General features: G+C 39.9%; 1 protein-coding gene across 11 annotated transcripts in view; it reads right to left on the reverse strand.

Moving 5' to 3' along the window:
- Positions 1-314: 314 nt before the first annotated feature.
- lig (lingerer) overlaps positions 315-14,931 on the reverse strand; it is a 33,485-nt gene continuing 18,868 nt past the window's right edge. Inside the window, exons 7-13 of one of the 11 annotated variants that reach the window (XM_065219530.1) lie at positions 11,727-11,819; positions 11,492-11,604; positions 11,016-11,437; positions 10,615-10,869; positions 10,344-10,505; positions 1,459-1,500; positions 315-1,283 (exon numbers count right to left, since the gene is read on the reverse strand). In XM_065219530.1, coding sequence (XP_065075602.1) covers positions 1,182-1,283; positions 1,459-1,500; positions 10,344-10,505; positions 10,615-10,869; positions 11,016-11,437; positions 11,492-11,604; positions 11,727-11,819 — 1,189 coding nt within the window. In that variant the 3' untranslated portion in view covers positions 315-1,181. Of the gene's footprint in view, positions 1,284-1,458; positions 1,501-10,343; positions 10,506-10,614; positions 10,870-11,015; positions 11,605-11,726; positions 11,820-14,931 lie in introns of all 11 variants that reach the window. The other 10 variants (XM_065219531.1, XM_065219534.1, XM_065219526.1 and 7 more) reach the window with 10 other exon arrangements.

Below are 14,931 nucleotides of genomic sequence, written 5' to 3' on the forward strand. Positions count from 1 at the left end.
CATGGGAGAACAAGAGTAACACGTCTTTCGCACTCAGTATTTGGCTGTCAACCGCTAGCAAAAGATACTGTGCCGATAAAATCGATAAAGTAGCATTTTCTAGCTTTCATATGCAAGGCCCATTAGCCATTTTATCTTTTTATATGCAGTAAGGAACTTTGCTTTCACTTCACTTCATATGACAACTTTGAAACCCCACCCCCCCCCCCCTCCCCCCTCGTAGCTTATTTTACTATACTTAGTACATGATCGCCCCTTTCTTCATTTTCTCCATAAGTCCGCATGGGCAGTGATACCGAGTAAAAAATCCAAAATAAAATGTTTACAGGTATATTAGAAATTTCGTTTCTACATTTAAATTAAATTATTACAGAACATGTTTATTAATTTATGTTTTATGTTTGTCTGTTTGCCATCGTGCACGCGTTGTTTTTGTATACTATTTCCACTTGCTTGCACTTGTATTCTATTGTTTCAATTTGTCTTAAATTTTTACGAGTGATCGATCAGGATAAATTAAACAAGATTTAAAAGAAGACTTCTTCATTCAATAAAAAATACAACGAAAATCGAAAATACTTGCAGCTGTTCGCAGTATGTGAATATACCTTTTCATTGAAATATCTTGACCTGGTTGACTTTACGAATGGGTGTGTGTGTGTAAACGTGTATTTTTTTTTTATTAAATTCATTCAATGATTTTTTTTCAATACGGTTTAAGTGTTTGCTTTTACTTTTAACTCATTCGACTTCAGCTTTGACTCTTATAAGGCTTGAGCTCAATTGAACCGGCAGCTGATTGTCGCGTTTGCCGCCACTAGGTCACTATCGCTCCAATTGTGCTAAGGTCTTCAAGTAGATCTTTTTTCGCTTATTTTCCTGAAATACTCCATCTTCTCTTTTCCTCTCTCTGTTTCGAAATCCAATCCCTCAACTCACCGAGAGCATTCCCCACGTACGGATTCTTCTTGCATCTCTGTCTCCTTATTGGGCAGCCTTGAAAAAACGTCTTCCAAACGTCTATGTATGTGTGTGTGTGATAGATCTATATGAATGAATGTTCGAATGTACCTGCTATTGTTTTTATTCTGCGTCCGGATTTTTGTTTTTAGCTTACTACAAATCGCTTCAATTACATTACACGAGCTTTATAGTATTATGTTTAAATGTAGACATGTATTTTAGTTCTGCCCAGTCCAATAAGTAGACGGTGAATAGCCTTGCTTAGTTGCAGTCTTGCCCTGGCTGTTCGATTGTGGTCTTTGACCACTGCTGTTGGAATCCTGAAATGTTGTAAAAAATATCTCAGTACATGGTAACATTTTCGCATGCAATAAAAGCAAAAGCTATCATAGAAATAAAATAATCAAGCATCCATAAACTGGCTACATACAGCGACCGATGTCAGAGAAATTAGTGCTAAATCTTTACGAGCTAAATGTGTAGGTAACTACTTACCCTCATCACACCACTACCACTATTATAAGTTCTATTGTCCATCTTCATCATGCGGGTGCCGACCGAAGAAAAACAAAGTTCCAGCACCAGCGCCAGTCATCGCGCGTTTCGATCGTTTGCACGCATTTTACACGACAATAGGGGGCGTATCGTGCGGCGTATGTGTGTGTGTGTGTTAGGTGGCGTTGATGAGCGAGTAGTTTTATATGCATTTCAGTCAAATCAAGGCAAGTATTTGTTTTTTTATTTGTGTTTATATGGTTTGTATTTGAATAAAAAAAGAAAGAAAAAGAAAAATAAACCGAATAGAAAAATAGAAAAACAAAAGGCACTGAACAACATGCAAACATAATCTACAGCAATAATATACAGTATCCGTTCGATTTTGGCAACTCAACGTCTTTAACATGGTTGTGATCTGCAGCTTAAAATCTATGTTTAATTTATTTTTTCTTAGATTGCCAGTATAATTGTGAAGCTTCGGACGTCATCAGATAAAAAGATTAGCATTTTAAAAATTGCGTGTTGCCAAAATCGAACGGGAACTGTAACTGTACACGAATAATGGGGATAAGGGGATTTAATATAAGTTTAACATATGTAGCAAATACTATACAATCAGATTCAATGTGCCTCACGGGACGGAAGACGCCGTTTGGCATAAAATAACTTGGCATACTGGTCGTTTGGCATAACTAGTTAAATCTCTTCCAGATACAAAAATACATGAATATACTAAGCACACCATTCCACTACAGCATTTTTTAAATAGCTACCCCGGCACTTCCACCCAACTACCGCTCTCGTCTCACTGGCACCTACTTTCAATAGAGATTTTCTGTTCTTTCGAACTTTCGAGCTGTTTTTTTCGTGTTTTACTGTCGCAGTAATTAGGTATTAAGACCTTCGCAATGCTCCTTATATACCGCGCAGCCATTGAAACAAAAGTTCATTATTTTTAATTTGATACCTTGCTAAATCAAGACCAACAATTGAAATGGCCTCATTTTGTAAACAAACCTTGTAAGGCCATTTTCTCGCGAACCGAAGTCCGCAAATGCAAACCAACATAATGAACAGGTAGGGGAAATTCTCCGCTACCCGATTGTGGTTTAGGTTTGCGAATGAAGGTTTCGGTTCGCGAGAAAATGGCCTTACAAGGTTTGTTTACAAAATGGAGTTAAGACCATTTCAATTGTTGGCCTTGCAATATCCGATATTTCCTATTTACCATGTTTATAAGCTTGCGATATTATGCGAATTTAAGTTTTATACGTTTCCATTGATTTATGCCAAACGAGGTAGCCCCCCCTCATATTGAAACACGCATATTATCGAACTTGCATAAACCTTGGACAATAGAGGATTAGAAACAATATGCAGTGTTTTTAATATGTTACCCCTTTTTCACCTACAACAAATTGAAAGCCTCAGTTTCAGATTAACGAATTACATCATGTATGCACTAATTTGGACAATTTTAGCGTCAAACTTAAGATACATTCTTTTTTACATAAATCAGTTTACCTCGTGTATGTCCTACGGTTCTGAAATGTGGAAGGAAAATCTCCAGGATGCGCGTGGTCGTTTTCACAGAATGGCAAAAATGAAATCACACCAGAATTAGAATATACGATCAATGGTGATCAAACCAAGTTTCCAGGAGCACATTGACCACATTCGGACATGTTCCGGGTACCTCCAGCGAAATGGCCAGTTTCTGACTTTGGCTAAAACCCATGCGATATATTAAAATAATCCAAAATGAAGTTCATTGTCAGTCACATGGAGTTCCCAGGACGACATTGGCCAATTCTGGACATGTTTCAGGTGCCCCGTGGAAGTGGCCAAAAAGACACATCAAATCACATGATAACTTAAAACTAAGATGATCGTCATTCGGTTCAAATTGCACCAGCAGGCAAAGGCTGACGTTGAGAAAGCGACATTCATCAATCGAGCAGATCCACAAATAGATTTTAAGATCATCAGCACGCGATAGTCGTGAACCTTCGATAACCAAATTCACGTCATTGATGTAAAGTAAGAAGGTCATTGGTCTCAAATGACTTCCTTGAGGTATTCCTAACATTGCTAGAAAAATAAAAGACCGGCAGTCACCAATGGCCACCACCAACTGTCGATCATCAGTGAGATAAGAGCGAAACTATTTCAAGAGGTTACCGCTAACCCCAAGTCTGTGCAACTTGACAATCGCGATGGCATGATTTACCTTATGGAAGGCTGCTGACAAAAGTCGATGTAAATGACGTCTGTTTGAGCCCCTTCAATCATGCTAACCGTGACATACGATGTCCGACACTGCAGATTAGTGGTAGTAGAACGTCCGGAAATGAAACCGCTTAGGTACTGCTTACAATGTCAATTGCAACCAGAGCTAGACCGGAGAGTGGTACATTGCATGATGCTGGGTAACGTGCATAAGAACGTCTATCAATGGTTGTTGGGCTCTGCCCTGATAGACGATTTGCGACCTCTGTGCACCTGAACTCCGACTCTTACCTCCGCGCGGTGCCCGGTGGGATTGCTGGCGGTGATATTTGCCGTCAGTAATGTGAACAAGAACGGGGTATCATCGTCGTCACTAATGCACTATTGTTTATAATTCGCTAGTGGCAGTGATGATGATGACAGGTTATAGCCAACTCTAAGTAGCCCGTTATTATCGCTACCTGCACACTATTTTTATATCGCTGGAAACCAGCAAAATTTTGCTGGATTTTGCCGAGCTGTAAAACCAGCAATTCTTCCAGCAAAATATTTTTGCTGAACGACCAGCAAATTTACCTTACATAAAAGTGACAGCTGTTTACTGGATATCCAGCAAATTAGAGTGGCAATGATATTGCTGAAAGACCAGTTATTTTATACAAAACAATTGAATTGGAATTGGTTTTCAAACTGATATAAAACTCAATTGTATTTGGTAATTTATTACTTGCATGAACATTTCACATTTCAATCACATTGATTATTCACTTTGTGACGTTGAATTACTTTCAAAGTTATTCATAATTTCGTTGGATTTATCGACGGTTTTTAAATTCATTTGATGTTCAATCCGGCAATCTTTGCAGCGAGCTTTGCAGCTACAGATATACAGAGAATCGGTGTAATCCATATAAATGTTGAGTTCTCTATACATTTGCGAATATTCTAATTATATTTTACCGGTAATTCATGATTAGTTGCTCTCTTCAATAGAAAAACAGAATACGCGGGAGAGTAAGCGGTCATGATTTTGACGTTTCATACAAGTTACTGAGCATCCAGCAAAATATCTCAAATTACTGAACATGCAGCAAGATATAGTTTTGCTGGAAGCCATTCAACAATTTGTTTTGCTGGAACTCAATTCCAAAATTTGGTGTGTGGGGATGCTAATCGGCTTGGTGCTGGTTGCGATTAGGCCGTCTTGAATGAACTATATCCACCTCTTTAAGGTTGTTTGTTTAAAGAGACGTTAATAGATGCAGGGCTGTTACAACAGGCGTGGATTTCGCGATTTGTCGCGGATTTGAATTTTCAGTCGCGAAAATCGCGGAAACATTAAATAATGTCTCGAAAATCGCGAAGGGACTGATGTGCTGTCCCAAAAATTGTGGAATTCATTATAACCTTTCCGTCCCGGATTATTTTGCTGTCATCAATTTTGTTGCTCATTTGGCTCTCAATTTTTTACCGGTTCAAACCAAACACCGTATAAATAAAGGGTGTCCACGATGAAATTGCCACACTATGAAATTGCTCTAACTTTTTAACCGTTGGGTAGAATTTAATGAAAATTTGGGTGGATTTAGTTCATAGTGCATTATTTACATCCTGTGATCAAAACTCGCGGAAATGGAGTCGAAAGAACAGCTCGTGCGTGATAAAATCTTGCGCATTCATTACAAGAACAAGGATCTCTCGCATCGTTCCATCGCTAAAACGTTGGGAATCGCGAATTCCACGGTGTCGCGAGTGATTAAGCGGTTCGAGGAACGGTTGACCACCGATCGGAAGCCCAGAAGTGAAGGAAAAAGTATTCCGTACAACACCAAAAATCACAACCACGTAGTTGGGGCCTTCAACCGAAATCCGAACGCCTCCGTTAGGGATGTAACTAAGAAGCTGCACCTAAGCCGAAGTTTTGTCCAGAAGGCCAAAACTAAGGCTGGGCTTCGAACGTTCAAGGTACAAAGGGCCCCTAATCGCGACGAGAAGCAGAACAAGTTCGCCAAAACCCGTGCCAGGAAGTTGTACCTCAACATGCTGACGAAAGTTGAATGCTGTATCATGGACGACGAAACATATGTGAAGGCCGACTTCAAACAGATCCCCGGCAACCTGTTTTTCACGGCCAAGGATAAGTTCAGCGTTCCGGAGCATGCCCGCACTCAGAAGATGTCCAAATTTGCGAAGAAATTCCTGGTTTGGCAAGCCATCTGCACGTGCGGGAAGCGGAGTGCACCTTTCGTGACCCAGGACACGATGAACGGACAGGTGTACATAAAAGAGTGCCTCCAGAAGCGGCTGCTTCCTCTCCTGAAGGCCCACAACGTCCCAACAATCTTCTGGCCGGATTTGGCCTCATGCCACTACTCCAAGGACGTGCTGAAGTGGTATGCGGACAATAAGGTCAATTTCGTGCCGAAAATGTTCAACCCTCCCAACACTCCGGAGCTCCGCCCCATCGAGAAGTACTGGGCGATTATGAAGCAGCACCTTCTTAAACGACCTAAGGTAGTGAAGACAGTCGAGGAACTGAAGAAAGTATGGGTTTACATGCAAAAAACGGTTGATTCACAGGTTGTGCAGAATCTTATGGCCGGGGTTAGGGCCAAGGTGCGGGCATTTGCGTATGGACTGTAAATAAAATACGAGTAAAATGGTAAAATGAAGTTTAATAGTTATTTCTCAATCCCTGGAAATTTGATGGCAATCGGATGAAAACTCGAATTTTGCGAATCAATTTTGTGTGTGGCAATTTCATCGTGGACACCCTTTAATAGAGAAATGATCTCAATTCAATAGGTCACACCTGATTTACACGGAAATACCCTGAGGTCTGTCCAATGTAAGTCATTTTCCTTTTTTTTTTCAATGTGAACATAGCGTTTTTCGTTGTCAAATCATAAACGAATCGTATATATGCGAGTAAATGCCATGATATTCTAAGTTCTCCAAATCGTCCTGGAGTTCAGTTGATTTTTTCTACTATATAAACCAAGACTCCAATAATGTCTGTAGTATCGAAATATGTCCAAACAGATTCAAAGTGTCAATCTGGATTGTACCCGACCTATTGCTACGTATACAAGATGTTATAGGTTCTGAAATCAATCTGGAGATCAGATTATTTTTCTACTACATCACCCAAGACTAATTCAAGATCTGTAGTATCGAAATATGCCCACACAAAATTGCAGTGTCTATGTGGATCATGCCAACCTATTTCCGTGTATGCCAAATGTTCTAGGATTTCCAAATCGGTATTTCGATATTACAGATATTATCCTAGTCTTTGTTGACCTAGTAAAACAAATCATCTGAACTGCAGGACGATTTGGAGAACCTAGATCATCTGGTATTCGTGGAAATAATTAAACATTATCCATATAGACACTATGAATCTAAGTAGAATAAATCATCTGAACTCCAGAACGATTTGGAGAACTTAAAACATATGGTATACATGGCAATAGTTCATGCATGATCCACATAGACTTTGTGCATCTATCTGGAAATATTTCGATTCTAAAGACATTGTCCCAATCTCGGTTGATGTAGTAGATCAAATTATCTGAACTCCAGGATGATTTGAAGAACCTTGAACATCTGGATTACTCGGAAATAGATCGTGCACCTTATTGGACATTTTCCGATACTACAGACATAATTGCAGTCTTGTTTGATCTAGTAGAGCAAATCAACTGATGTCCTGGACGATTTGAAAAACCTATAATTTTCGGTTTACATACTAATAAGTCGTGCATGATCCACAATGTCACATATATACGCTTCGGTTATGATTTGACAGCGAAAAGTGCTAGGTTAATATTAGAAAAATAAAAAAAAAATAATGAAAATGTCTCACCATTGGAAAGAACCCAAGGAATATCCGTGTAAATACACAACCGCGACGTGACCAACAAGTGTGACTTATGAAGCTCTGGTAATTTCTCGATTATGTGCAGGGTGTTTGGTTTGAATCGGTAAAACATTGAGAAAACTAGAGCCAAATTAACTACAACATTTAGGACAGCAAAATACGTCAAGAAAATTTCCATTTCAAATGAAAATGCATTTTTTTAAATAATGTTTCATCATAACTGGGCCGGTATTATTCAATAGAATTTCATAATGTAAGGGTGTTTTATTATGTTCACTAATTACTCAGAATTTATACTATACATAAATAACTGAAGATGATACAATGTAATTTAAAAAAAATAAAGGTTACAAACGATACTCCTTTAGCTCAGTCGGTAAAGGCGCAGCTACAAAGCAAGTCTGGAGGCAAGTGCTGGAGGCGACTGAGTTCAATTCACGTCCGGTCTTTTAGTTTTTCGGCTTGGAAAATTCCTCTATTTTCTTGGGCATAGAAAGCTCTCAATTAAAATGTGAAAGTACTTCAAAGAACACTAAGTTGAGAGCAGGCAAAAATCTAATATGCTAATAAGCTTGAAATGCCATGTAGTAGTATACAAATGCTATTTTTAGGCAATGAAAATTTTTTTTTTGGCGCTGTTTAGTATTTGAAATTGCGGATTTCTTTTCAAAAATCGCGGATCAAATTTAGAAAATCTTGTAACAGCCCTGTAGATGGAAGCTCGTAAATATGTTAGAGAACAAGCGGCAGACCTCCTGAGGGAAGCGACTTCGCCGTACAACATTATTGATATTATCGGACCTACCGACTCTCTGCTCATTTACGTACTTCCAGAAAAACTTCGATTGCGACTTGAATTTGCTCTGAATCCCTCGTTGATAACGCAAGTAGCAACGACGACGAATAAGTCAGTCGCTTGAACTATATCCCGCGTATTTTTACTGAAAAGTACCAACACGTCAATTGCGTGAAAATATATTTTACAGACGGGTCCCGTCTCAATGGATCCACTGGCTTCGATGTCTTCAATGATAACTCTAGCGCCCTTCAGAAACCTTGTTCCGTTTTTGTTGCTGAGCTGGCAGCAATCAACTTCGCATTGGGGTTGATTTCCAACCAGCCCGCAGACCATTACTTCATCTTCTCAGATAGTCTCAGTTTGATTGATGGTATTCGGTCGATGATACCAGGTAGGCACTCATCTTATTTCCTATCAAAGGTAAGGGAGCAGATGAGTGTGCTGGTCGAAATCCCAGTCACAGGAAGGCGAATTTTATGACAGGCAAATTTCACACGATGAATTTTATCATTTAGTGCGTCAGAGTACCCTTTCGAGTTGGGAATTGGGACGATAGAAATCTTGGACGGTGGTTACATTCAATTATTCCTAATGTTTCTTCGAGAGCGTGGTTTAAAGGCTTGGGCTTAAGTCGTGACTTCATTCATCGCTAGATGCGCATCTCAATAGAATAAGCCTCGTGGACAGCATCATCTGTCGGTGTGGAAACGGTTACGATGACATCGATCACGCAGTTTGGCAATGTACGGATGCTGACGCCGCCAGAAAGCGACTTTTGAATTCCCTCGAGGACCAAGGAAGACAACCCTATATCCCTATCAGAGACGTGTTGGAAACCCGCGATCTCTGCAATATGCAGTCGATTGGTGTGTTTCTGCAAATGTCTAGTATAAGAATTTAATTCCTTTGTCTTTTGTCTCTCTTGTCCTCGATTAGTCTCATCGTCGTCGCCCACTGGTCACCATAGCCGGTCGAACTCTAGACGAATCTAGAACCGCACTACCGTTCATACTGGCGACAACGCTCTGATGAGACAATTAAACCCCACCCAAGCTCCTCCTCTGATCCTATCTTTCGACAATGTACCCTTCTAACCTAGGGTAAGCCACTAGTATTCGGCGCAACTCCTACTAAACTTAGAAATAAGTGAATTCTGTTAAAATCATTGAACAAGAATTATCGGCTCCGTAAAGCTAACGCAATTGAGCCTTCCAAATAAACGAACTAGATAAAAAAGACGCTCAGTTGAGCCTAACGTACACTGAGGCAAAGGAACGTTAGTATTCCATAAGAAGCACTCGGCTTTCCGTAACAACATGCTTGCTTTTGAATTTATATTTTTTGTATTCAATGTTACTCGGTTCCGTTGCATTGTTTTTACGACATTTGAGCAAATAAGCGGATTGAAAAAATAATGCCGAAATATTAAAAAAAGCGTAATTTCCAATCATGAAATATTTTCCAACCTTCTGCATCCTGTTTCTTATTCTATTGCCCAACTTTCGACGAATAAAAATCCGATGTTCATGCAAGTTCGATGAGATTCACGTTTCAACTTTCAATACCCCGAGCGTATAATCTTTCTTTATAAATAGTGGGGTTGTGTCATTTTAGTAATCCGCATTAAAAAGGAATCAAAATTAAAAAAAATCATATTTTAACTTTTTTCAACAAGTACGATTACATCTTTAACAAATCTCCCACTAAGCACCACTCAGGCGTTCGTTTTGTAAGAGGCGAACAGTTTTCGGTAGATGTAATTTCCAAACATTCTTTTGGAGCATAGATTGTTTGCTACATATGCTACATATATTTGACGTTTTTAGTGTAGTACTATCACTCTACTTGAAACTACAACTAGTAAACACAATTTGACTGCCGCACTTCTAAAGCAAGACTAACAATCCTACAACAACGTTTCTCATACATTCAGCGTGTGTGAGCGCGAAAACAAGAATAATGCTCTCATACCTGATGCATCGCTTGATGCATATTGATGTTGTGGTGCGTCGGAATCTGCGGAATATAGAGATGCTGTCCGTAGGGCTGACCGGACGTCGCACCAGCAGTCTGTGTTCCGGCTATGTTGTAAGGTGGCGGAGTGCCAGAGTGAAACGATTGTTTCTCGTACGACTACAAAAAAGAAAATAAACAGAGGGCAAACCAAAACAGTATAGCAAGTGTGCAACGAATGGTGGAAAATACAATCTATTACGTGAATGGGTGGAATCTAAAACCTTACATTGACTTTATTTAGCGCGACATGGCTTTTGCCATACATTGAAGGCGCAATGTCCGAACCGCTTCCTCCTGCCGACTGTTGGTTCGACACAGTCTGTCCCTTGGACTGCTGTCCAACGCCGGACGATGGGTACGGATTCTTGTTGTAATCCTGCCCCGTCTGACTCAGCGCATCGTAGCCACTAGTTCCATAACCACTGTTGTATGCCGGCTTTTGGAACTGCCCTCCAGACGTCGCATTCGTCGCCATTGGTTGCTATAGAGGTTGTTGAAGATTTTGTGTTGTTATTGTGGCATTGATGATTGTGGTTTTTGAGGTTTGAGTGAGAAGAAGTACATGCAAAAAAGACAACAAGTCAAAAATCTACGATCGAATACTAAATAATCAAACTAACTACTAACAGGAGGATAAACTGCTGGGGTGCCATATTGGAAGCCGCCGGGCATCACATTGCCGCCGTAAAAATAAGCGTATGGCAGGTTCAACATAGGACCACCAGACCCTGTTTGTTGTGACATGGTACTTGGAACATTACTAACAGGAGACGAGTTGTTGTCGGTACGTGTGAACCGACCATCGGACATGGTTGAGTACGCGACGGAACCGAGGTTAGCGTCGCGCACACCGGCCGCACCGAGACTCGTCGGCGTCTGGTAGTTCATATCGTAGTATCCAGGCACATGTGACATACGCTGTTGAAGCATTTGCAGGTCCTCGTACGAGTAAAGTGGCTGCTGGTAGTACGGCACTCCGGGCTGGATGAACGGGCTGACCATCGGTATGTTGGGCACCACGCCGGTTCCGCTGCTACTGCTGCTTTTAGCTGTGGAATTGGTCTCTTTAGTATTCGTTAAACCAAGCGATGGTGAACTCATACTTGTCGTGGATACCACGGAGCTATTGGGCAGCGAGGACGATGAACTCGACACACTGTTGTTGTTCGCACTGTTGTTGTTGGCCACCGTACTGGACGAAACACTGGAATGAAAACTTTCATCAATGAGGTTCACACGGGACAGTCGATCGGGGATATTGGAGGAAACGAAAAAAAAAGCTAATATTTTGGTAAACATAAAGCTAACAAATCAATCGCAAATCAAACTATTGCTCACCTGTCGAACTGCGTAGAAACGGGAGTGTCCTTTAGCTTGGAACTGCTAAAGTTACTATACTGTCCGGAGGAGGTGCTGGTGCTGCCAGAATACCTGATTACGTTCCAATTGGGTCCGAGAAGCATCGAGGACGCAGACACACAATACATAGGATTTTTTTTTGGTTTGTAAGCAGGATTATATGGTGATTTGATCAATGATAGATTGTGTTGGTAAGGCATTTGGTTCGATCACATACAAGGTTAGCGAAAAACAAACATGAAATGTAGAGAGAAAATAACACATTGTTAGATTTTATTCCGTTCAGTAGGCACTCAAATCATGTAGTAGATAAATATTGAAAACTGAAAAAATAAGAAAACATAACATGCAAAATGTACCTTTAACGTCGGAGGAAGCTCTTTTCCAATAACAGTTTCAAATAAACTGTTCAAAATTCCAAACCAATTACAAGATACTATGGTATACGCGTCCTTCCTTCATGGCAGAATCAAAAATATCTATTCTGCATTCTGCTCTACTCAGCTCAGTAGATTTAATTACATCAACAGGCTTAATCAAATCCTGATCATTCTCCCAAAAATGTGAGCTCACATTTAGATGGCCCTTTGAAGTTTATATGCAAATTACTACGGGAAAAGTGAACTTTTTTTTCTCGTCGTCCTAACCTTTTGCCATAATGATTTGCGGGTAAACTTGCTATCTGTAGGTAGGGGAAATGTTGGCTTCGGCAATACCTTTACCTATTATCGACCTTAAGAGCTCAATTTTGGTATGTGGATACATTGTGTCTCAGAACATCTATTGGCCAAATTTGAGTGCTCTAGGACTTTGTTTACCCCCCTGACGATAATAGGTTAAGGTATTGCCGAAGCCAACATTTCCCCTACTTAAGTGAGCTTTTGTCAGCTACAGCTTTGCTGACGACCACATTTTAATTGAACGTCAATAAATATTAATTATTAATCGAAGACACCATATCTTGAGAGAAATGCTGTAGCGTTGAACTTGACCAAAGATGCACTGCCTATAATCCCATATCAGTCCCATATGGAAAAAGTAGGCATTGAGAAAATTGCAGTCGAAGTTACGAAGTGCAATTTCGATGCAAATATTTGATAAATAATAGTAAATTAATTGATAATTTCTTCAAGTTAAAATCTGTTGCAATGAAGCTTGCATGTTTTGTTATATCAGCGAAAAATATGGCAATTCAAAAAGCAGATCGTTAACTTGAACTTTGGGCGATTGAATTTCAGGATAGGATTGATATGCGATTATTTTGCTTGATGGGACAAACTGACCTGATTTTTCATGATCAAAGTCCATAGTTTTATCACATAATATGAAAGCAGATGCCAATTGATAGTGGATAGCGTTGTTATCTCAAAATTGACGAAAATCCATATGGGACTGATATGCGATTATAGGCAGTGCAAGCAGTATATAGGAAAACATATTAAACCCCTCTTCTCAGGTTGGAATCTATGCTATCTAATAAGATCCAGAGCCTTTACCTTTGAGAGGTAGATGACGCCTTTGCGTCTGTCTCGTAGTGGTCATATGAGAAAACGGAAGAGTTGCCAGTCTTCTTGAACGAAATTTGGTTGCGGTCTGGATGTGTAGGAGACAAATTTGTATGGGAAAGTGCATGGTAAACGAAAAGAAAATATTCATTTGCTTGTCAAAAACCCACGCATTACTCAATATTGGCCATGGCTGAGGCAAAAATTTGACAAACTATGCATTGTGAGATTTTGGTTTTGCAAACTATATCTTGTGTAAAAAGATACTAACTATTCAGCACTCAGCGTTTAGCAAAGTCGGTTAACAAAATGAAAGCTAATCGATATTAAAGTTTGATGTTGCTATCATAATGAACTCATTGTTCCGTACCGGAAGAAGTCGTGCGAGGTTTGAACATGTGTTTGTGTATTCCTTTGCCTGGCTACCTGCACACCATATACTGCCTTAATGTGATTTAGCTCCACCCTTTTAGTGCGCATAAATCATGTAAATAATAAATCGAAACTGCCAGCTATGCGCCACTGCGTGAAAGTAAACAGGATATGCCAACTTACAGTCCGCAAAAAGGACATAATAAAATCAGATTCCGATGCGATCGGAGGAAAAGTTATCGTTCCAAATAAATTAGTTGTTGAGTGATTAAATTCCGCCTTATTCTAAAGTATCGCAGTCCCAAATATTACGAAGTGTTAAGAAACGTCTAGCAAAACTCGTAACGTGTCTCGGATTCAAGAAGACGAAGTGTCCACAGAAGACAAAGCACCCAGCGACAGCGAGGGATCCTTACCCTCTAGCTTTGGCTTTCTCCCATCGAAGTGTTACAGTCCACTTAGCTCGTTCCCGCGGATGGAACACTCATTTTGATTTTAAATGTTGCAACATAAGTCTGATATGTAATCTTTCATTATGAAGTCAAGCGTTTTTTAATAGAAGCAACTTAGCTTCGTTAATGTCTTGTTTACAACGATTATTGTTTATTTGTATGGTTTAACACATAATTTAAGGTCATTCGTGACTTGTCCGGGGACTCTATCTGCAGTCAATCTGCGTTGATTTCAATGAAAGCAGAATTAGTTTTCCGTTTGATTCAACATTGTACAATTTTGCTCTCGTTTTTTCTGTGTTAACCGTTAATCCATACAAAACAAGGGGGCGACCCCGGCGTAGTGCTTAAAATCTATATCTCTCACGGCAAAGTCACGAGTTCTTACAGCCCGGAGAAGTCACGGAATCGCCCATCGCGCAGAAATCCACTTTGGTCTACTTTAGGATGAGAAAGTTTTGCAACTTTCACTTACTTTAAACTTACTTTAGGGAATCAGTTCAATTCATGATTAACAGTGATGTGTGAAGGAAACTGCAACCACCGACAAACCGACATGAAACTTAAACTTAACTTTCGCTCGAAAATCTATAACGGCCGATTCAAATGTGCAGCGATCCCATCTGTCAAAATCATAGAAACTTTTCATCTAGATACAAATAACTTGTAGAATAGATCACACGTGTTTGTGGCTTAGATAAATGTTTTCCGCGGACACGGAGACCGATGTCGGTAGTGTGCTTTGAGCAGAAATTTCATGGTAATTGCTATGGTCATTCATGTCGGTTTGTCGGTGCTGCAACCATCTCGATATCAATTTACAAACAAGACTTCCTCAATCGCTTAAAGTTTGCA

Source organism: Ochlerotatus camptorhynchus, unplaced genomic scaffold (assembly GCF_037179485.1).
Source record: "Ochlerotatus camptorhynchus isolate MF236.1 unplaced genomic scaffold, CSIRO-AGI_Acam_v1.1 ptg000105l, whole genome shotgun sequence".
In the NCBI taxonomy this organism is placed as follows: domain Eukaryota; kingdom Metazoa; phylum Arthropoda; class Insecta; order Diptera; family Culicidae; genus Ochlerotatus; species Ochlerotatus camptorhynchus.